The 24,691-nt window shown below is 40.4% G+C and overlaps 1 protein-coding gene across 1 annotated transcript in view; it reads right to left on the bottom strand.

Annotated features, from left to right (window-relative positions):
* Positions 1-10,804: 10,804 nt before the first annotated feature.
* Positions 10,805-24,691, bottom strand: part of LOC119911863 (multiple PDZ domain protein-like) — a 50,799-nt gene continuing 36,912 nt past the window's right edge. The window contains 17 exon segments of the mRNA XM_038730837.1: positions 10,805-12,255; positions 12,359-12,482; positions 13,461-13,555; positions 13,829-13,933; positions 14,731-14,894; positions 15,000-15,090; positions 15,191-15,277; positions 15,373-15,520; positions 18,923-19,116; positions 20,252-20,335; positions 21,119-21,264; positions 21,470-21,665; positions 21,865-21,939; positions 22,022-22,117; positions 23,147-23,215; positions 23,618-23,696; positions 24,513-24,604. Coding sequence (XP_038586765.1) covers positions 12,109-12,255; positions 12,359-12,482; positions 13,461-13,555; positions 13,829-13,933; positions 14,731-14,894; positions 15,000-15,090; positions 15,191-15,277; positions 15,373-15,520; positions 18,923-19,116; positions 20,252-20,335; positions 21,119-21,264; positions 21,470-21,665; positions 21,865-21,939; positions 22,022-22,117; positions 23,147-23,215; positions 23,618-23,696; positions 24,513-24,604 — 1,992 coding nt within the window. The 3' untranslated portion in view covers positions 10,805-12,108.

A 24,691-nucleotide genomic window follows, 5' to 3' on the forward strand; every position in this document is an offset into this window, starting at 1 on the left:
GTGTCATTTTGGAAGGTTTGAATTACCGTCAGGCCCCGTCTACCTGAAAGTTAGCATTAAAAAGAAACGTAGATTTTAAAGCAGGTTGGGAATTTAGAGGAGTAGTTGGATAAAGTTTCCTCATGTTGATTTTAGTTTTATTTTCCAGTCTCTTTAACAAATCCACATTTGTCTTAATCTTAACAAATGCAAAGCCAATTAATCAAATGGGTTTCTTTGTAAATATTCACGAAAGCGTCTATTTTATATAGGAATTTTTGTGGTGGTGAGGGGAGTGAACCTTTTTTTTTTTTTTTAAAGCAAAGCCTTTTTGAGAGTTACTTATATTTTCTTTGGACCTTCCCCTTGACTTTCGAAAAAAAACTGCTACATCCTCCCAGACGATTTAAACCAAAATATCTTAAGGGAACAATTGTAAATTGTTTGCACTCGAAATCCATCAAAAATGAGTGGGTAACATGACAAAATGGTGAATACCCTTGTCACAATGTACTGAATAAAAAGAGATCATCTACTACCAAATGACAGTATATGGGCTAACTTTTTCCCCTTTATGAAGATGAGAATGATTCTTAGCAGAGGTAATGCATCACTAAATCAACGATCCAGTGTTTCTCATACATTACAACATATTGACCATATATGACCCACTGCGCGCCATTCATTTGCAGTATTTAATTTTTTGTTGCAATAAATGTTGCAAGAGAAGACCGAAATGAAATATGAATAACAACGCCCACCCCCTTCAGCAAAAAGAAAAAATGCGCAACCCCACCCAACAAACACATTTTTGCACAGTCCCAAACTGAAAGGCATTCAAAAATGTTCAGCTTCATTGTGTGTCCAGGCTGCAGGTGTAGACATTCGAGATGGACACACTTTTTACTTCCTTTGTTCTTCCTCTCCACCAAACATTTAACCCAGACATTCAACAGTTTGGAAACCACACTGCTGAAATAACACCATGCTTTTGTCTTGACTTGTCTTTGATTACTCCAGCTCCCTCCCAGCCCCCACATACATACCCTGTGGGGATAGCCACCTGTCTCTTTTGACTCCTGGGATGCCTCCCTGGCCTAACAGACAGCTCTTTGTGCTGAGGGGAGTAAAGCCTCTTAGCGGGCTGTTACTGATAGGACTCAGGAGACTGCTGCTGTCAAGAAGGGGTAACAGCAGTATATTACCTACTGTCATTTCTTTAATACCAGTGCGACAGACACTGTTTATGATACAGCTTGGGTTTTTTGTTCGTCAAAGTTCTCAAATGCAGGGTTGGTGTTTAACCATGTAGTCAATAGTACAGTACAGGCCAGCCAAGCTGACACCAGCTTTAAAACACACAGCGCAGCAACTTCAGAGACTGACAACTGACCTAATAGTGTTCAAGCTGCTGGCAGTTTGTGTTAATGATTGCCTCTGCACAGATCATAACTTGAATCACCGGTTCACTACTCACCGACAGCTTGTCTGCTTATGTAGTGGCTAGATGTTTTGCGCTCACCATCTGTGACTGCTGAGGCCGGCCACGTAGGTGAGGATGTTGTACTTGCTAAGAGAATAATGAAGACAAATGAGCGTGCAGATTGCTGATAGTGCCGGAAGACCAAGATGGATTTCCTGGCCTTTAAAGCTGTGACTCCGTTCAGTTGTGAATTACTCAGCTAATGGCTTTCAGGAACATTTCCTCAACAATTTACACTTTCCTTAACTTTGCATCAAGGAGAAATTACTTGGAAGTTGGAATACCATGACTCCCCTTTACAAACTGCTTCTATTTTCTGTGATAAAATAGTCTTACCTTGAGGTTCACTTGCTAGCCTTTTCTGGAGCTTTCGACTGTACCTCACAGCCTTCTCAGGTGAATGGACTTTGCTCAGGTGTCATCAAGTTCTATACTACTTCCGTCACTGTGGTGTGTTCCCAAGGTCGAGATTGAATGTGCACGCTCAAGTACCAATTTTGCGCTCCATCACTTTTAACTGGAACATTTTGTTTCTTCTTGAGGGGTTCAACCTCATAGAAATATAGCAAAGACATTGTTGTTTCATTCATCGTTTGTGCAGCGTGCCGCTGTATCCTCCTTGTTGGATTGTCTTAATACTTAAAACGCATTTGTAGCATAAGACAAAAACATATTAATTTATTTGTAACTTTCCTTAAGAATATCAACATGTATCCTGGACATTAAATAATTGTCTCTACTAGCTCTTTCTTTATGAAGTGCTGGAAAATGGAATCTCTGGATTTTGGCAAGCAATGCAACATAGCGGGATTCCACTTCAGCCCACTTCTGAAAACAGTAGGAGAGTGGATGCATGGCTGCAAGGCTTTGCAAAAATCTTTCTCTTTTGTTGATGCTGACGTTCCATCATCAGATGATAAGATTTTGTAGCACTATACATGTTTGGTGCAGTTTATTTGTTCATAATGTGGAGGTTGCCTCTGCATGTGTACAATGGAGTTTTGCAGATGTGTTTTTCTGTGCTAAATTAATGCAGCTTCATTTAGTTTACCATTGAGAACCAAACATTCTGCACATTTAGTTAACCGCCTGCATTTGTTCAATTGTCGCAAGGTTTGCACCACAACAATCAGTGGAGCTGAATAAAAGGCATTTTTTGAATGCTGGTTGAATTGGAGTTAATGGCTCGAAATACAAAAAAGACTAGTCCATGGACATTAAAAAAAGATGAGCTTTAAATATTCTGTTCACACAGCGCTGAAGACAACCCATTATGTAAATCACAAGTCATTCAAGAGGAATGCTCATTCCTTGACATAAATTTACAACAAGCTATTTACTATTCTTCTTCTGAAGTGATCTGATTCATCTTGTTCGTCTCTCTTTTTTTAACAGCCTACCTGGAAGGCACGACTAGAAACCAACAGCAAAACCGTCTTTTAAATCTTGGAAAGCTGTGATGACAATCATTCACTGCCTTTTTTATTTTTTTCAACCATTCATTAAACACATTGCATTCTGGAGAAATTAGTGAAAAAGGATAGTGTAAGGACGGAAAACAACAGAGCATCTGTGACGCTACAATATTTCTGCACATACAACAGGATGTAAATGCACGTCGATGACCGGGCCATGGTGAAATGAAGCCTGTCAAGTCATGTGGAAGTGTACGCTAATGATGTCATGTGTTAGTAGGGCCCTGCAGCCATGTCTGTTGGCAGCTCACTTTCTGTAGCGAACAACAAACTGAAAATGGGCTGACTTAATTACTTCACAACAGCTACACTGATATGGACATATGTCTGTATTTGCCCTGGAAGTCATTAAAAAAATCCTGCACCCAACATTGCAATTTAGCAGTAATTAATCCTATTGTATTGTAGTAAACGATGATGAATGGTGACGTGGCGCCTCTGGTGTTTGATTTGCCTGTAGGAAATTCAACATAGAAACATATCAGAAACACATAAATCAGTTTGGCTGCTCGTAAATAACAGGTCCTTGCAAGTCTGATGGAACATTTTTCTCTTGAATACCCCACAGCTTTGCACTTGTGTGCTCTCTTTTGCTCTTGATATTTTCTCATGCATATGCATCTGCTCTTCATCAAACAACTTAGAACTCTTCGTAAGTAGCCGAAAAGCATTTATTGTTGAGAAAAGATTGTCATTTAGTCTTGAGAGAAACTGTTCATATGCAGCTGTGTTGCTACGGCGTGCAAGGCTAATGCAAAATAGCTGCATATGAACAGTGTCTCTCAAGACCAAATATAATTCTTACAATATATGGTCTTTTGGAGACATCCACACACTGCAGCATGTTTTACATTGTGTTTGACTTTGTTTGGGTTTGACAGGTGTTCATTTTAAAATTCCAGTCATTGTTGTTCCATGTTCTCAGCATGCAAAAACTAATTCCTGTTTCATTCATCTTTAAGAGCTCTTTAAAATATTTTCCCCTTAGGTGCATTTGCAGAATAAGCCAGACTCAAGCATGTGTTCTTATCTTTAAAGGACATGCACATTGTCACCCAGTTGCATTTCTTTCTTTATTACTAATGTGACAGCCAACCAGTGGCATGGCAGGATAGCCTTCAATGGAATCCGGTCTGAGAGTCACTGATGCACCTTTAACTTTTCCTTTGCAATGACCTGATGAAGCAGCAAGGTAGATGAAAGATTGTGCAAGGGAATCTGTGGCCTCTCTGCCTGATTTTACGAGGACCAGAGGACATGGTTGCACCTGTTTAAAGCTTCACCCAACAGATCTAACTGACGTCTGTGATCTTGATGGAAAGGAACGTTGTGCAGAGGCAGCAAACACTTTTAACAGAGCAAACTAGTCATGCACTGTGGCGATACAATCACCTAGTCAAGGACGTGTAAACATGTTTTAAAGCACTGCTGAGGTCTGAGTTCAGCCTGTAGTGGTCCTCGTAAATCAAGCAGAGGAGCAGGAGAGCTGGGTTTAACAGACTGTTACGGCAGTGTCATGTTTTGCCACAGAATTAAGAAAAATTAGTTCCATAGCTAAGATTCTTTTGAAACTTGTAATATCTTTAGAAGCAGTTTCTCCTTACTGATAAATAAGTGGGTTTAGAGCTTCCTTTAAATGTAGGAACTTGATTTCACGTCTTTCTATTTTTTTAATTAAAAAAAAACAACTATTTATGGATCTGTCTGATAATGTAACCTTGCAAGAATGTACTTTAAAATCCCAAGAAATCCCATTACATCTTACAAGTATTGTTTGGCATCTTTGAGGCGTCACTGCAGCACTGTTCAACAGATAAGATGATAAAAATAGACTAGTACAAGATCTGTTCAATAACTCCACATAGGCTGGATTTCTGACTTCATCAAGCCTGTGTTACAGTATAATGGCAATTACAGGTTAAGATGAGATCATGGTTGCACGATGCAAGTAATGACTTTGTAACATGCCAGATGAAAGACTGCAGAAAGCTCTCTGGGACAACAAGGTTTGAATATAACAGAATTATTTTCAAAAGGATTTATAGCTCCAGATTACATATGTCTCATCCTGCCATCACCACACTTTAAAATTCACAATTGTAACCCAGTCTTAAATAGGGGTTAAAACCTGTGTCGTAATTCTGGGATTGATAATAGGGGCTCTAAAAATGTCATCCTCAGAATAATAATAATGGGTTGTGGCTCAGCATGAATCAAAGGTTAGACTTTCAAGTCAAAGCCCAAGCAAGTAGCACTTTCATAAAAAAAGTTATTTATGGTAAGTCATTTAATTTGACGCTCGTTCCAATGTAATGGCACAGCCAGGTCTGCTGACTGAAGATGGAAAATGGGCTCAAATAGCAGCGAGGGCCGGAGGCGTTAAATGAGCTTTCATCACCGGCTCATTTTTCCATCCTGACTCAAAATCAATAGGATGCCTTTGTTTTTAAATTAGCAATGCAGAGAGATGGCAGTCAATAATCCAGAGCAGTGTTTGCTAGATTTTTGGTATGTTGTATGTAAGTACTGTGTTTTTAAGGGCATGGTTCTTGTGATGGCAACATTGGTCTGTTGGTTGGTCTACAACATTTTGTACAGACCTTCCTGGTCGCCAAAGGATAACTGTAGTGGTCCCTTGAATTTTCATATAGCACCACAGGTGGGTCAACATTTTCACTTATCCAGTGAAATATCTGCTTAACAGACTGGCACAGAATATTGGTACAGACGTTCATGGCTCCCACACAATGTATTATAATGACTTTGGTGATCTACTGACTTTTCCTTTTGCACCACCATGTTTTTTTGGGGGGGGTTTTGAGTGAAATGTCTCGACAAATACTGGATATATTACTATGAAATGTCAGATACACATTCATGTTCCATACAGAGTAAATTGTAAAGACTTTGGTGATCTCCTGACTCTCCGTCTAGTACCACCACTGGGTCAAAATGTGTCCCGTGGTTTATGACCAAATACTTGAAAAAATGGATGATATCGCCATCAGCCTCAACTGTACAATGTGTTCAATGCTATTAGCAAATGTTAGCATACCAACACGCTAAACTGAATCCATTCCAACAACACAGTACCCGGCAAAAAACGCAGCATCGTCCAGAAGAAGCGGATCCTGGCTCAACTTTTGTCCAACATCATCCGGCAAGACATTCAGTCATTGTTGTGAAAAAAGTTTTTTTTGGTAAAACATTAGCCTGGGCTTTTGCTTCAGTCACTGAACTCACCCTGCCTATATTTGGGACAGGTGTCTGTATGGGACAGGCCTTTAATTCCTTAACCATGCCTTTAAAACTGAATGAATTATGCTTTGATGCTCATTGTTTCAATAAAATGAACTAAATGATCTCATAATCTGATAATATGACAAAAGATTAAACATTTACTTATATTGGTATGCACGCATACCAATATAAGTAAATAATATTGATCTACGCAGCTCAAGACGGGGACACGTGCTTCAAGAGGTTTTATACGTCCAAAGAACTTCTATAAAAACCAGACCAGGCTTCTAATTGAGACCTGCTTTTATTTGTTCAAACTTGTACTTCCTGGATCGGGTTTTGTGTCTTACTGGTACCTAGTAATGCGCACAGTAACGCAGCCTCTTTTCGGTCTGAAAGTCCACTGAGGATAAACTCATACTCCATAAACATTAGCATGATGGTTTAGTGATTGTGAGCATGCTGACGTTAGCATTTAGCTCAACGCACCACTGTGCCTGAGCCTCAAAGAGCTGCTAGCATGGCTGTTCGACTCATTTTCTCAGTTCGACAAGAGTTCAGGATTATGTTCTAATTATGTTCAATTAGTTATTCATTCGTATTATGATGAGGGAATGACACTTGCATCATTTGATTTAATGCTGTCTGTGTTCTCTAGTGTTCATGAATGCTGGTTCAACAGTACTTCCACAAGGTCAGACATGCGCACCTCTCACAGGCAAACAGGTGACTCTTCCACCCTCAGCTCTGCAAACATTTCCAACAGGTTGTGTCACCGCATTACTTTACACACAGCTCATAAAGCCATGATTACACACTCCACCTTATCAGGCCTCAGACCCGGTGATGTAATTTGAAGCTGTAACTGAAATGCGAACATTCCAAGAGAAACACGCATGGTGTGTTTAAGACAAGCTATGGCCTTTTAGTGGAGCAGCTTCCTGTTCCGGACGGGCAGACAGAGATAGAGTGTAGTTTACCGTATGAGATAGGTCATTAAAAACTGTCTTGTCTGCTGTGTTGTTAGAGTCTGAGCTGAGTAGACTGTTTGTGTTGCTAACATGTAATAACTGCAGCTAAGGGCTCAACACCAAACATTTAATGTTGGTGTTTGGTGTTCCCTTATTGAACATGTGCTCTGTTGTCTGTGCCAACACGATCCTCAGCCTCCACGCTCCGCACTAAAGGTGACGAGGGAAGCCGATCTTGCGTGATGTCATCGCTGCTTTGGTGAACTCTCAGTTTTATTTTAGCAGGAAAGCAGGACTGGATGCTGAGCTGCAGCTATCCGTGTAATGCAAAAAACCCAACTCTAAATCATGATAACATCCAGCTTCCTGCTCACAAAGTATGGCTCTTGCATAATTTCAGGTTATGGAGAAGAAGGAAAATTTGTGTTTGTTTGTATCTCGACTGTTTACTCAGAAAAATATAATTGTTACCCTCTAAATAAAGGATAGTTATGTATCGTTTTGTTTCTTCTGGGAACCAGACACCAGAGTGAGATATGTAAAACTACAGGAAACAAATAAAAATGCCATGTAAGCAGGGCTGAGTAAAATTTGTCATGCAAAGGTTTTTTTGTCTCGCTCCCGAACCAGCAGTAATTCCTCATACCCAGTGTGAGAGGTAGGACTTGTTAATCGGCCTTAGGTAATATTCCTCTCAAGGTTTGGACTCGCTGTCTGTGGTTGTCACTAATCATTACTTCAATAACCCTTAATTATACACACTAAACTTAGAAAAACAAACATAATGAGTTGCTTCCTCACATTACAGTGCTTATTAGTCATTTTTATGAGACTGATTTGCAATACGCCAATTAAAAACAGAAAAGTTCTTGGCATCTGACATGTTTGTTACCAGCAGTCACCGCCCAATTTGTCTGCAGACCATTGTGTTGAGAGGAAGGACTGTTAAAGAGCAACTAATGTCTGCTGACTCAAACAATGCAAGGGATTGTACGCGTCTGTGATGTGCTAATCTTTTTGACAGCCAAGTAAAGACTCGAGGCATCAGAGTTACTTTGCAGAAAGGTCAAATGATTGCCTCAGAAACCTTTCGGAGGAGCTCTTTTACTTTAAAGCTGGTGAAAGGAAAGGAGTGTGTTCGTCGAGGAGTAATTTTACACCACTGCCCCAGTGGAAATTTAATTATGTTTGCTAGATTGTGTATGCAAGAGCGCGTCTCTCTGAGGGCAGGCTGGGAAAGATGACCTTTTAAGATCATCTCTTCTCCAAGACAAAAAGACACCATGTTTGATCCATGCACACTCTTTTCCATGACGCTGAAGAGTCCACGAGGCGGATCTGGGGAGCTGAATGATGTTGTTTAACAAAGCGTGTCTGCTCAAAGCCAGTAAGCCTGTGTTCACTGTGACAGTTTGATTTGTCAGGGCAGGTTTGAGAATGGCAAAATGGTTTTTAATACTTAGAAAAACAAATAAATACCGGCTGTTATAAAAATACTCACCTTCCTCGAAACATCTGGTGAGAACTTGCCACTGAGAGCTGCCAGGTTTGAACAAGATTAGGAGCATGCACAGCGCTGTGTTGTGAGCACGTGCTTATAGGCACACAATGACAATGCTAACATGCTGATGTTGAGCAGGTATAATGTTTACCATGTTTGCCATTTTAGTTTAGCATGTTAGCATTCTAATGTTCGCTAATTAGCGCTGTACACAAAGTATAGCTGAGGCTGAAGGGAAACCTATTGGTTTTGTAGACTGGCTACAGGTGTATAAATCCCTTTTGCTTGACATTTCACTGAGATGCGTGGTGCAAACGTGAGGGAATTTGTTAATAATGAGCGAAAAAACAGCATTTGAGACTCAAAGCCGATTCAAGCCGCAAAAACTGCTGATGCCAAGCTGATACAGTGACACCCCATTTTAGCATCTCTTTTATGCATTTTATGTTTTTCACAAGTTCACGGCCAAATTGTTCAGACGATAACACGGATGATAAATTCCTCAGTTCAAAGAATTGCAGTACTTTCAAGCCAGAACAAAATCTTTTACCATCATGATTGAAATTACTCCCACCACTATTTCCCCCCTGATAATCAAAAATGTTGAGTAAAATAAAACCCTTTTCAACAGTTAAACTGGCAGGATAGTGCCCCATGGGTATGTTTGCATGAGTCATCCTGGCCCAATCATCAACTATAGGCTTCTGTTTGCTTAACCTCTTGATAGCCAGTGCGGAGCTAGCATGAGTCATGGTGCTACTGAGCTCTGAAATGTTTGAACAGGCGGTGACAAGCAGGGCCTGCATCTAAAGCTGCCGGGTCAAACGCATTAGTTACAGAGTTGACATTTTGTATGCAATAAAATGTGTCTTTGTTATAACTCATTTATGAGGCCAGGAAAGAAATCTCGTTCTTGGAAAAATCCCATGAAAATGTAAGAGGCCTGACTGACATCTTGATAATTCAACCCTTGTGATCCAGTGATTTAGCTATGGCGCCATTGTCCGGGAAACTTTACACCCTCTCCTACATTCAAGCCATTTAAGATGTGAGTGATCTCACATCTATAAGGTTTGTGTAGACAAGCCTTAGGTAAACCATCCAGAGTCTCCTGAGCCTGGAGGGAGGCTGGGTAACCTCTAAACCCACTGGGGCCATTAAAACAACAGGTGCTTGAGGAAAGCTCAGCTGTCCAGCGCAGGCGCTAACTAGCTTGTGGTTTCGCTAGCAGCAGCTGCAGGTAACTGTGTTGGGTGTTGACCTCGGGGTGAAGGAGTCACCCAACAGTTGAACATGTACTTCTGCTATAAAAATTGTACAGTGTTCTTCTCTAACAGCCTACTGAAGCTTCACAAACCCCAGACCTAATTAGACAAAGAAATTCAAAGGTCCTGCGTGACTCGTGTGATTAATTGGTAACCCCCATGTTTGCTGTAAACCGACTTAAGAAATGGACTTCATGCATAGGACTCCACACAAACCATGTGACAGTCTGTGAAGCAGTTGTGCTCCTCAGTGTACAGACAGATGGGATGCCATATTTTAATGGGGGGTTCTGTCTCTCTATATCCAGGCTTTATTAAGTCTCAAGTGACAACAGAGAGTCTATTCAAGCAAGACCATACATGCTGTTCCACATGGCCGTATTATCCCATATCTATAAATCTTTGTTAATTTCATCTAGTTTTAGCTTCTTTTTTAGCTTAATTTAATTTAAACTTGACCTGCGGCAACAGAACATTGCTTTTATCTCCCGGACAGAAGATGTATTTAGGTGATATATGCCAGATGTGATGTATATTGTGCAATAAAAACCCAAGCATTCAGTAAGGAGCAGTTAGACTGACTAACAGCTGGTGAACATGGAAAGTTGCCATGCATTTCACAATGCTTAACTATTATCATCATCATTTATTATCAACACAATTTAATAACATTTCATTTATCATCAGTATCATTTAAGAACATTCTATTAATATTTAAGTGTATAGTCCTGCTGCCGTTTAACAAGCTAGTTTTCATGGTGGACCTAATTAGATGTTTTAACTGATATTTTTGTCATTTATTGTAAGAAAGCTGCTTTCTGCTTTCTGCTTTAGGGCAAACAAGGACCAGTAAAGTATAAGACAAAGTGAAAAAAAATGGAGCACATTGATTGAATCCAAAGGTCACTTTTATTTAATTCAGTGTGAATAAATACTGTTACATTAACAGTACTAGTACTATCACCTATTTAAGGTGATAAGAGAGAACCGACAACTTTCTCTGAAACTAGACCACACAACATATGCCCTAATGATTTCAAAAACGACACACTACATGACTTTGTTTTGGGTAAATAATAAGGTCAAAATTAGCTCAGGTCCATTATATAATCATTTGACCAGTTCAAATTAGGAAGAACCAGCTCATCCATTCCAACCAAAATAGCAGGTCATTTACTTTTCTGTGCACTTTCATGAAGTGTACACAAATTAATACTTTTTTATATATCCAAATACTGTGACATAATACCATACCATAATACCTCAGCTTTAGCAGCACTACATTCTAGGTCTCACGCACACACACACACACACACACACACACACACACACACACAACCGTATACACTCAAACCTTCTTAGTGTAAGGACCAAGACACATATTTCCCTTCAGGGAAGTGTTAACACACTGTGTATTTACAATATCAGACTCCTACAGTGACTTAACCAGTTACAGCAGCATCAGCCTTTCAGGAAAATTGGGATGATGAATTGCCCATAGCAGTGCAATATAAAAGACAAATAATGTTATTATCAGCTAATATAGCCATTAGGTAGATCCTGCTAATCTGGTATAATGCTTCGAGGGCATTTTCTTGCTGTTTTATGTTCTGAATTTAGTAGGAGGTCGCTGCTATCAGTAGACCCCAGACTGTAAAAATAGTTTTTTTCACTGTAGAAGTTGTTGATTTGGGATGCTTTCAGCTGTAAAACACTGATCTCACAATCCATTCATTTCAATACAGGAAACAGCAAAATACTTGAGCCGCAATTTCCAGTGAATACTTCATACCAGAGCCATGGAATGAAACGATGAGTTGACCTCTGTTTCTAATACTATTTACAACCTCTTTGACATTCATGTAACAACTAATTAAAACGGTTATTTGTATCTACTTTGCATACTATTTTTGGAGCGATACATATGTGGAGCTGCAGTAGGCTTACGTGGATCACAGTGTTCAACGCTAGATTCAGGAATAAGCTTCATGATCATCTGTATGGCTGTTCATATTTCAGTGTGCATATTTTCACAGGTGAACATCTGGTGATGTTAGCACAATCTTGTAGGTGTGAAATGTTGCTGGTTTGAGTTATCCTATTGATAGTCTCTATATCTTTATAGATGTGGATTAATTTTGGGTGTATGTAGTGAAGATAATGTGTGTGATTGTGAGTGTTTGCATATGCACGTTTATGATAGCACAGTGAGTGTGACAGTTCCTTTGGTCCTTTTCAGGATGCCGACAGCTTCTTCATGTGTGACACCCTCCAGACTCTGCCCGTTAACGGCCATTATCTGGTCTCCTCTCTTCAGACGGCCGTCCTCGGCCGCTGCTCCCTACGGGCACACACACGCACGCAAATGGAGTTTTCATTAATAACGCACAATTTGTCAATTTTGCAAACATAAAATGGAGATCTGGAGTAAATTTGCCATTTACCTTTCCAAACACTGTTTTAACATAGATCGGCAAATCTCCATGGGGGCTGCCATACCCTCCGACTATACTGAAACCCAGTCCGTCTGGTCCTCTTCCAAGAGTGATGGTCTTATACTGAGGTGGGCTGATGGAGACAGTGTGTGGAAATTATTGGAGTGTGGAGGGGGGCTAAACCTCATGGTTCAATTTCCCTGACCAGTATTAAAGGAGACCTATTACACTGCTTTTCCAGCCCTATATTGTAGTTCTGTGACTCCTGTATGGCAGCTTTTCATGATTCAAAATAAAAATTACTGTCTTATACAGGCTCTTCATGTAGGCCTTAATTTTAGCCTCTGTCTGGAACAAGCTGTAGATGCTCCTGTCTCTTTAAGGCCCCCACCTCAAAGCCCACTGTCTTCTCATTGGCCAAGACCTGAAGCATGTTACCAGGCTGTTGTTGCCGTTGCTGTGCTGTTGCTTTGCAAAGCAAATGACCCATGTGGAATACCGGCTCTGTCTATGTCGTAGAACGGAGCTCTTCAAAACAGAGCATTCAGAACTGAAGGAAATCTGAGGTTTTTGCTCACAGAGGTTTCTTTTAAATACTATAACCTCGTTATTTTAAGCTTTGGCCATGTTTAACGTGAACATCCAACATTGTAGATAAGATATGTGTGTATATATATATATATATATATATATATATATTTTTTTTTTTTTTTTTTTTTATAGATATAAAATAAGGAAAAGCATAATAGGTCTCCTTTAAAAATAGTCAGGGATCTTCCCCTTGATGTAGAAAAAAAACACCTTAAAAGCACATTAAAAATGATGGCGAACATTGAAAAGTGAGTCCTGTTTACTGCATATTCCAGCCACTCTGAACAGTTATTACCATTGTCAGTGACTGACAGTGGTCAGTGAAAAAGCCTCTGCTGCTCACCAAAAACTTTAGACTACATCCCCTTCAGCCAAACGAAAGACAACAAACAAACACATAACTCTCCCCTTTTGTGACCGACGCTAATAATTTCCATTCAGTCCCTTAGATAGACTGATATTATAAGGGAACGACAGATGTTACAACACATCAAAAAATGTTAAAATAACCAGTTCATACCCGAGGTCATCCTGGAAGATACAGCTGGGTGTAAAACCTCCGGCTGCCTGCTCCTGTGGGGGACCCGTCACAGTGGTGTCACCGCCCGCTACCACCTAGCGCAGTGCATGAAAATACACACGTACAACCACACATTTTTATGGCACGGTAGACTTGCAAGATAAAGACTGACAAGCATGGTGGTAGTGCAGGATGAGGGGAAACAAGTTTTATGGTACTTCAAAGTCTGCAGCTGGCAGCTGTTCTTTTCAGGTGAAAACTTTGTACACAGATAAAGTAAAGAATGGTGTTCAACTGTCTGCAGGATTATCTAAAAAGAACAGAAAGGGTGAGTGACCAAGTGTATGTTTGTGTGTGCTTTTTTTGACCTGTAGCTGTATTGTGCCCGTGGCGTTCTTTAGCAGAGTGACAGCCTGGGAGTGGCTCATGCCTTCAGCAGAGGTTCCACAGATACTGACAATTCGGTCCCCAATCTGTAAAAGTGAGAATTTAGCACAATTTAAAAGGACTCCGGGTTTCTTTGCACATCTCTATTTAGCTCCATGCTTGCAATACATCCGTGTGAGGATTGGAACAGTAACAACAATGAAAACGTAACAAAAATTGTCTCTATTACCTATTTTAAAAAATGAACACTCTCAAAAGATTTATTACAGTAAAAATCTGTATGGAAAGCTTGCAGATGTGCTGTTATGTGATGCATATGATATCAATGTTACTTCACAAAGTCTGAAGAACTCTGCATTATAACAGGATATGAGACGCTGGCTAATACCATTTGAAAATGGTTTTCACTGCACCATACAAAAGCAAAACTATGCTTACGTACAGCTGAGTAATTTCATTATGTAGCGTTTTCATCTCTCATTCCAGCTGAAAAGATAAAGCATTATGAATGCACTATTCAAAATTTGCCCCTATTCATTTCAACAAGCCCCTTCTGTAGGCTTAATGATATGAATGCAGGAGTGGGAGATTTATTATCCGTGTTAGCAATGGCTGTTGTCCTCCTCCAGCCTGCGTCACACAGAGATACAATTGTCACTTCTCTGTCATTTAACCAAGGTCACTGCTAAAGGCTGTAGGCTCTTGACCTTTGGGAGGATTTAACATTCACAAACTGTGTAAAGTGAGTAGGAATGACACTGCTGTAAATAACTGAGATTCACATTAAATCCCACACAAGAATTACTGGTATGCACATTCTTAGTGTAGTATTGCTCTGGAAGCCAGATAAAAGGTTACTGAGAGCGAAGTGTAAATCTTATACCTTGAGCTTCTGGGTCTGAGCAGCCACGCCGACGGGATTCATCATGGCAATAAAGATGGGTATATCGCCCAGAGGGCTGCCCACGCCGCCTGCTATGCTGATACCCAGAGAATCATTGGGACCTTTAGTGAACTCGACTGTTCTGGTGTCCTGATGCTCCGGAGCTGTAAGGAAGCGAACATAGGATGTCTTGTACACAATTTACATTTTCCCTGTGGCTGCCTAACTCATAAGCTTCATGAATTAATATCAGCTCTGAGGATACTTACAATCCAGACTTAGTTTGTCAGGGTCATCAGGGAGATTTCCATAGTCTGAACATGACTGAGAGGCCACCTTGGAGCTGCCTGTTTCACTCACCTGAAACAAAGACATTCGGCGCTCTTGCTTCCTTTCTTTCACTGTGCTCACGGACTACATAATGGTGATTTCTATTCATCAGTAAAGAGTTGTACAGTACCTGACTACTTTGAGACAGCCTGCGTTCAGAGTGGAACGGGCCTGCCTTAAACCTCCCCACTTCCATTTTTATAGGCCCCACACAGCACTGCAACACAAGGCTCATACTTTTTTACACAGTTTAAAGCAGATGGGTCATTCACTATCTATGCTTCCTTCTGAGGGCCAACGTGATAGATGTACCTTGAGTAGTGCAGCCATGGCCTCCTGAGTGGTCGACCTGACATCCTCGCCGTTGACTGACAGGATCTGGTCGCCCTGCATCAGTTGGCCGTCGGTGTCCACCAAACCTCCTTTCACAATATCGGACACAAACACTCCTGAGTCATTCCTGGGTAGGAAAGGAGACATTGCGGTGAAATACTGTAACATGTAGTACTGTGTGTGTCTTTATTTTGGCAAGAGCCATTTTACTCTACTAGTCATTTAATCCTATTATTCTGCTGACTTCTGTGTAATCGATGGTACGCTATTGATCCTTCAGTTTCACATTTTTCCAATGAACTTCTGCGCAAACGTGGCTTGTGCTCCTTGGCAAGTGGCAGACAAACAGCTGGTAAAATGGAATATTTAATAGCAAAGAGTGTGTTCACCCCCCAACTGCGACTATAAATGTGTTTTCCATCTTGAATCCTGCATATCCTCACGGTGAACATGTTGCAGTCAGGCACAAAAAGTGAGTGATTATTTAGAATACTTCCTTTAATGGCGGCACAATACTGACTTATTTCACATGACATTACAGGGTTTTTAACTAACCGTTATTTCATTTCCTCTTGTAAGTTACATTTTCTGGGGGCTTGTTTGCTTGATTCACAGGTGTCTACACCTACACAAACGTTTGCCACTTGCTTGTCCCATCTTACCGCTTTCACCACAATTTGAGGCTCTATTGTCTGCCAAAAAAAAGCAGCGAGCGGTAATCCCAAATCCAAGCTCCTCTTTTCCAAAAGTACATCTCTTTTGCATATCTTAAGTGCCAGTCTCCACGTAGATAAAACTAACACGAGCAGAAGCTGTGAAGCGAGGCAACTCGATCCCACTCGGTCCCCAGTGCCAGAGATACTTGGCTGTCACAACTCCTCACCACTAACTGCTAGCTTGCACTTTCCACTTTAGCCAAGGGTTTTAGGCTGTCTCTTGTGTTGCTGCCTTTTCCATCTTATTGAGCATTTTTTGTTGTTTTTTCTGCTTGTGTAGCAAAACCTCCGTGACAGAGGCAAAGATTTACAACTACATTAAAAGAAAACTGTCTTTTTTTTTTTTAGGCACAAACATTTATGCACTTGGACAAATGCAAAGGTATATGAACATACACATAATCATAGGATGCATGGTTTCTCCATTTGAGTTATCCCAGAGGTGAGATCAATCACCTCACCAGCAGGCCTTTTCCCACACGAGCCGTTAACCCATAAATGCTATTGCAAGAATTGACGCTCGAGTTGACTTTACGTCTAAGACGGTCTACAGTTTGCCAGCTCGCATCCTTTTCTAAAACGTCCCCCACTATGGCTCTAATGGGAACAAAAGCAGCAACATTCCCAGATTCAGCAAACTACTGTTTACAGCCACTGATGATCAGATGGCTAATTAGAAGCTTTGTATGTCCTCATTAGGGTTAGTCTGAAATGACGTCACCTCACAGACAGGTTGTGCATGAAAGTCAGAATTTTCCTGAATACAATGTAAATGCCAAATATAACACCTTAACATTTGAACTTAGACCAGTTATGCTGAGGCGGTAAAACAAATACAAGGTGGCATCACATATGGTCTGAACTATGTATGGTTTCGTTAGTGGACAAATCTAAAAGCTGAGTCTATCTTTTTTGGTGTGTGTGTGTGTGTGTATGTGTAAGATCTCTATTTCTCTAACTGTCTACACTCTACACACACAGTTCTTTTAATGATTACCTCTGTTCCCGAGATCTGCATTAAAAAGAAAAGTCATACAGTTACTGTCAAACTATGCTGACTCTTACATTTATAATTAGAATATATGTGTGTCCATTATATTACCAATACCAATCTATATCTACTTACCACCCTTTTTTTATTATTTATAAATGTATACATTTATTTGACAGGCACGATACATGTAGGCATTGCTACATTTAAATAAAATGCAACAAATGGAGTGTATACAGGACTTCTAGCCATATATAATAATAAACAAACAACCACTACAGACAGTAACTGTGATAACAATGACTAAAAACGATGAATAAGACCCTATGTATGTCAGTGTTCACAGATTTGTTCATTTGACTTTTTTATCTCAAGAGACAAGTCAAATACAATAAAATGAATATAAAAAATATCAGCATTTTAATACTTCAGCATTTCTTTTTTAGCTATTTTTAGGGGTCGACCAATAATTAGCCTGGCAGATTATCATGGCCGATATTCAGCATTTTTATAATAATCTGCATCGATCATTTTAAAAACAGATAGCCGATATAATTACTGGAGCAATGTCCTGCCCACAGTACTAGCTGATTGGTTACAAGTCACGAGTAATAGCCTATCAACACTGACTATTGTGTGGAAGCAGCCATCTGAATGAGCATACTGCAGCCCCTCCCCTACGCTCATACACAAGGGCCGAAGTGAGCGAAGATCACAGAAGTTTATCCACTGTAAGTCAGTGCAGAAAACCCAGCAATACTAGTACTAGTAAAAGGCTGATACTGCATCAGTACAACAAACAGGAACGAGCAGCGATATTTTAATCTGCTCTGTCTCATCCACCGCAGCTGTTTGGGTTTTACACAAGCACATGTGCTAGCTCGGCTAATAGCTAGTTTGTCGTAAACAAGCTAAAACGAAATCTCTCTGTCTGTAGTCTGTTTAGCCGAGATGCTACGTACATTAAAATTTAGCAAATCCTTCTAAACTCAGCTGCTTGTTGAGAAAAACCAGCTCCTCTCTAACAGCAGCAGCCGAGGGACGAGGAGGAGGAACGGCTGATTGTGACTGATGTCTGCCCTATTTTGATGTCAGGAATATAGTTTATTTTTCAAGTTATATTTGTTTCCACTGAGATACTGATTTTTTAAAGTGACTTTGCTGCTGTAAACTTTTGTTGCTTATCTGAAAACAGTTAGTTATAATAAAATATTAAATTGGATTTTTAAAGGCAATTATTTAGTAATGAAAAACCAATAAGAATATAGATAAAGAACAGAACAAATAAATAGTATCAAATGTATCAATAAAATCCTAATAATATAAAATAAATACAATAAAACTGGCAGCCGATAAAGAGTTTATGATAATTTATCACTCATAGTTTACAAGTCTATCTCTGGGATGGATCTCTAATTAATTTAATTTACAATTTATAAAGATTAAACATGATAATGAAGTTTAATTTTGGTATTTGTTATTCTAAATTTTGACACCAAGATTTGTATGTATATCGGTTTGTATGTATATCGGTTCCAAATATCGGTCATCGGGCTAATTGCTTACAGATAATCGGCATCGACCAGGAAAAAAACATATCGGTCGATCCCTAGTTATTTTTACTTATACTTGTATACTAAAGGTTATCAAGATTCCTAACATGCTAACTCTTTTTATGATCCCAAAAAGCAACTTGCGAAGTTTACTCTCGGCTTTTTAATGGAAAATCCCCCTTCCAACTATCTTTCTATGTAAAGTGTTGTTCAGCATTGTAATAAATACTAGGCACTAAGCTGTAGTGCTAATAATACTCCTCTCTCACCTCCTCCCTACAATGCTCAGGCCCAGGCCCTGGCCAGGCTTCTTGTGCAGCTCTACAGTAAACGAGTCCCACAGGTCTTCCTCTTTGTACTGGGCCTCATCCCTGTAGACCGTCAACTGGACTCTCTGCGGGGTCTGCCGCAACACATTGATGGCTTCATCATGACTGGCTTCACGCAGGTCGATACCGTTCACCTGTGACAAGAGAATAGGAGATTAGTATTAGTGTGCTCCAGCAACGTGGGGTTACCTCAGCGACCACTGGCCTCTTTTTATAAGAGCAACCGGCAAACAGAAGCCTACTCTGTTACAGCAAAGAAAGTGCCAGTTTCAACACTCCCAATGTCTTCAAAATAATACTTATTAATACAAACATGCACCGCACTTTCATTTTAAATTCAAAAATACAACAACGTTTGGGTAAATTTCCATTTTTGGGGCATTCTGCAATGTAGCACAGCCCCGTTATTTCATTCCTGATATAAAGTGAATGCAAGGGAAGACTATAAAAAGCCTGATTTAATGTGTAAACGGAATTTTCCTTTAACCACCAAGGTCACATTTCTTCTTCAGAAACTAAACTGCTGAGATATCTGAACACTGGATCATAATATAAAAAACACAGGCTGGTGTTTCAACACTTGGATTTTACTAAAGGAAAGCAGCCTTCCCACAAAAGTCTGTAAGAAGCTCAAGTGGTCAGTTTAAGTTTTTTTTCCCACATTAAAGGGGGGGGGGGGGCATCATCTTTTGCTATGGACATGCAAAGGATTTTCCCCAGCTAATGGCATTGCGGTGGAGTGGGAAAATGCTCTTTTCATGTCTCCTCTCTGACCCTCTTTTCTAAACACAACGGCTTGGCTCGGGGACAGAAATGAATTGCAGAGGGCAATTAAGTCATAAGGACTGTGTGTGTGTGTGTGTGTGTGTGTGTGTGTGTCTTTCAATTCAGGTCCACTGATTGAGCTGCCACAACTAAACTCCTGAGCTCCACCCCTGCCCTCCTTTTGAGACAAAGCATGAGGTCAAACACAGGGCAAATCCAAGTTGAGCTGGGACACTTAACTTGTTTCTCAACATAATGCATACAGGATTTATACCGGTGGTTACTTTCCCCCTGACTGTTTACTCACTTCAATCTAGATAATGATAAGATTTATATTTGAGATGCATATAAACTAATTTATCACACACTTTTGTAGTGTCAAACTATTTGATCCCTGACTTGGAAAATTGGAAACCCAAGCTTTCGTGTTAAAACTCCGCAGGCAGCCACGTCTCAGTCGGCCTCTTTTTATCTAGGTCATGTGTGATGCTCATTATACTGCACCTCTAGGATTTGGTCCCCTGCCCAAAGCCGGCCATCTTTCGCGGCTGCTCCTTCTTCATAAACCTCATGGATAATAATGGCCCCCTGGTGTGATAGAGAGAAAAAAAAGAGAGCAAATAAGTACATAATAGGGCAAGACGGTGAACAGGAACTGTGGGACATGAAGTAAGAACAGTAAATATTGATTTGGAGGATACAGGATAGTAAAAAAAAAAAAAATGGTGATGTACTATGTTGGAGGAGAGAATGGTTTTAAAATGATGTGTAAGTGTGTGTTTTTGCATTTGACTGCAGGCAGACATTAATTTGTGTCTGTGTGTTCCTGACTTCTAGTATGTTTTCTCAGCGTTCCAGTGTGCGTGTCATTTGGGGTTCAGAGGTTACATTCCTGGGCTGGATATTGTCTGCTGCGGCCGAGGCCAGACAAAGAGCTGCTCCCCCAAGCCTGACTGAGCAGACAGAATAGATGGGCTGAGGAGAGGACGGCAGGGGCAGGAGGAGGAGGAGGAAGGCTGTGACAACATCATTTCCTACATTCTTCAGCCGCCACAGCTATTTTGAACCTGGGTTGTACACAACCCAGGTAATTCTAAGTGGGTGGTAACTGCACTTAAAAGTACAGTTATATCTTACAAATGTACAGGACATTCCAACAAAAGCATTGTAGATTGTAAAAAGTGCAAAAACGTAATGCATTAACCTTATTTGAGTTGTTAAATCAATTATTCCTTTTAGAAAGCCGTGTCATACTTCAAGAATGTTTTGTGTGAATACCCACTAGTAATGGTTCCTCACTTATCTGAATAGCTCTTTGGTAAACTGATACAGCCTCATTAGCAGACTGGAATTCATATTTTGGTTTCTTACCAGCAGGGTGTCACAGCCTCCCACGATGCTAAGGCCCAGGCCTGTGCGGCCCTTGGAGATGTTGATGGTGGTCTCACAGCCGGGGATGATGGGACAGGTCGCCGGGTCACAGGCCAGAGTGGAAGGGGTGGATGAGCGACTCTGACCTAAAATAGTGGAAGCAAAGGATGTTAGATATACTGTAAAAAAAAATCTATTTATCTTGTAAGCAGGAATGGGGTTAGTTGTCTGATTAAGTAAGTCCATTGAGCCATTATTTTTCATCCTAAATAAGAAAAACTTGCAAACTTACATCAATCTTTAGATATTAAAAGCTAGTAAAGAAAATCTTGTCATTGTAATCAGACTCACTAGTTACTGCTTCCGTCTCTGTTTGACTCGTGGTTGTCGTGGCAGCACTAGCAATGCTGGGTAGGCTGGCAAGGACGTCATCCGAGCAACTCCTGTCCTGGCAGGTTGACTGGGGAGAGGAGAAGGAGGGGAAGGTCTCATTTGTAGAGAAGGTTAGCTTCACTGGGCCTTTGGTTTTTCTCAGTAGAGAATTGACCTAAAACACAGCAGAATTACTAATCAGACTCAATCTTTACATTTTCTAAATTAGTCTTAAGAAAACAACACGTCAATTATGATGAAAACATTCTCAGATCATCTGAGATATTGCAAATAATGGTGTTTGCATTTGAACGTTATTAGGCAAAGCCTTGCTTTTAAAGGAAACACAATACTTTGATTTCCAATGACGGTACCTTTTCCACAGTGTAGCCTAGCACTGATTCCCCATTCACAGCTAAAAGTTTGTCCCCTGGTTTCATGCAGCCCTCCTGCATGGAGAAGATCACACTTTTGATTAGAAATCCATTTTATAAGGTCCATGAACCATTAGCTGCAGACTGTAACACATACTTTGCCCGTATGTCCTTTCACCTCAGATATACTCTGAATCTCAACTCCACTCTCAGTGTTTCCCTCCACAAAGGTGATGCCAAGTCCTCCGTCCTCCTGTGGGAGAACCACAGCATTAGTGCATAAATAAGGTTTAAAATGATGCCATTTAGCACAGAACATATGAACATGGCAACTGTGTGGAGCAAAAGCATGCAGACTGACACATGCATCTTGTTTCCATAGCTTTAACATGTGCTAAATATTAGAGCTGCCCCAGCTACAGCAAAGATAATTAGCCCCAGCTTCACCTCATATCTTCCCACTTCTGATCTCTTGTTTGCAGAGAGGACTTTTGTATTTGTGTATTCACATCAATGAGCTGCCCGTATGCTGCCACATTTACACTGTCATTCCCATTCGCCTTGATGGGGCTCTCATCCAAGTGCTATAACTTCCAACAGTGTTGCATTCCCTGTTTCTCCTTCCCTTTTTCACTTGCTTTGTCTTATTTCTTTTTAATGGGTCAGTTCACCGGAATCAGAAAAGGCATATTTTCTAAATAACCTCTTGTTGCCTGTAGTCATGCAGTTGTTTTCAGTTTATTTGGTAAGATTTTGAGTTATCCCCCTGGTGAGACCCCTGAGTTCTCTGCAATACGTTTGAGCTCAATGGAATTTCATTGGTGGTGGTCAAACTCAAAGTAATCCACAGACTTCACTGTGAACAGAGTTTTTGAAATCTGATATTTTTCAATGCTTGACATCTGAAAAGCTTGGCAAAAAAAATATGCATTGCTTGAAAGTAAACACCGCAAGGGGTAAGAAATCTGTTCCTCTTTTTATTATTTGGGTGAACTGAACCTTTGTCCCATTGGAACTGCTCTTCTCCCATTCACTCACTGTTTTACTCATTCCCTTTTATTTGACAAAGTTCTGTCTTTTCTCTTCCTGGCAGCTTGTCAGACTCGACTGCTCCTGTGTTCTCCCCCCTCTCTTTCTCTGCCATACCCCATTGACTTTTTTTTGTGCACACCTCCCTCGTTATTGCATTGCTTCCAAGACTTTCTCTCTATTAGTCTTTATTTTGGCATTTCAAAAGAACAAGATTCCTGTGTGTTTGAGTGACGTGTACTGTGTATCTCACCTTCAGCTTTATGATGTGATGCACATAACTGGAAGTATCGGCATCGCCATTAGCTGCAGTTGTTTCTAGCTGTGAAGAAACAGGCAGTAGTTGGTACAGTATGAAGTAAATAACCGAAACTTGTGTGCCTGTGTGCTGGCTGGTGGGAGTACAGTACTAAGTGTGTTTGTGTGTCTACACCACTGTTTGTGGTTTTTGGTTATCTTGGGAGTTACACACAGGCTTTGGAGGCTGGGATCTCCAGGACCACACAAAGAGAAATTTTATGAGCAAACATACATGAAAACAATTTAGGAGCGTGAAACAGAGCAAAAATAGACTTTTATAAGGGTTTTTCTAAAAGTTCTAATAACAGTTTGTGTGTGAGTTTCATAGCTTGTCCACACTCCTACATCTGCATGTTTGTCTGTTGTGGCGCTTGTGCATGTGTGTGTTCTGTTGTTCTGTGCGTGGTCATGAGCACAGTCGTACCTCAGTGTGGGGCTCCTCTGTGTCTCCCTCGTGTTCTCTCACTGGTCCCACAGCCATCTGGTTCAGCGCCTCCGTGTTCCTGTTCCAAAGAGTCATAAGTCACGTGAATCGTTGGGCTCCTCTGCGTTGTTGATAGGGGAGCCGTGATTTACATGTGCTGATTCACAGTGTCTCTTTCAAAAGGGGGGGGGTCAGGAAAGGGATGCAAGTTAAGTGGAAGGTTAAGTAGTGTGATCCTGGCAAAGATTGTTCGGAGGTGGGGGGTCAAGGGTCGTACGTGTCGTACGACTCTGTGCTGTTATGTCAGCTAACAAAGAGAGAGCAAAATATTTTCCAAAATTATTATATCTGTATTTTGTGTCTCTGAAGTTTTTTCACCATTGTTTCCTTTATGTGGGAGAATAGCATACATCAACAGTGCACTTAAAATCCAGCTTTTTAGTGTGCATACTATTTACCACATTACTTACAGAGAACCTGCTTAGAACTAGTATGTAGTGTGGATTTGGGATACAGCTATAGTGGTGGGTAAATCACTGTTTTCATAGACAAGTCACCTGGATTTAAGGTTTTAAAAAATGTTTAATACAGTTTTTGACAAAATGGAAAAACTGTGGTTGATTAAGCTTACAAATTATTTTCCTTTTTTGATATGTGCATGAGGAAGAATCTATTGTTCTCAACTGAATGTGGATGATAATACTTCACCTTCAAATGCACCCTTCTGTTGAATTACACTGGCTCCCTCTATTGAGTTTTGAATAGCATTACAACAGACTTGAACTTTCTCATGTCAGGTTTGCATTATTAGCACTGTCTGAAAAATGAAATGCAGCCCCTGTTGCCATGGAAATTTGTTCATAGAAGCTTTAATAGAAAAGGTGTTTTTTTATACCTGACAAAGACAATTTTGACTTTAGATGGAGAGCTCTTGATTATGGAGGATGCATTCTGGTGACTGTGGCCATAAAGGACTTGCCCATTGATCTGACAGGAAAAAAAAGTAGAAAATAGAATTGAGTTTTTCTCCAATAATAAATATGTAATACAAAACAGTGACATCAAAAGCAATGA

This window comes from Micropterus salmoides, unplaced genomic scaffold, assembly GCF_014851395.1.
Source record: "Micropterus salmoides isolate LMB-PRFRI ecotype aquatic unplaced genomic scaffold, ASM1485139v1 Ms_hic_scaffold_2, whole genome shotgun sequence".
NCBI classification, from domain to species: Eukaryota; Metazoa; Chordata; class Actinopteri; order Centrarchiformes; family Centrarchidae; genus Micropterus; species Micropterus salmoides.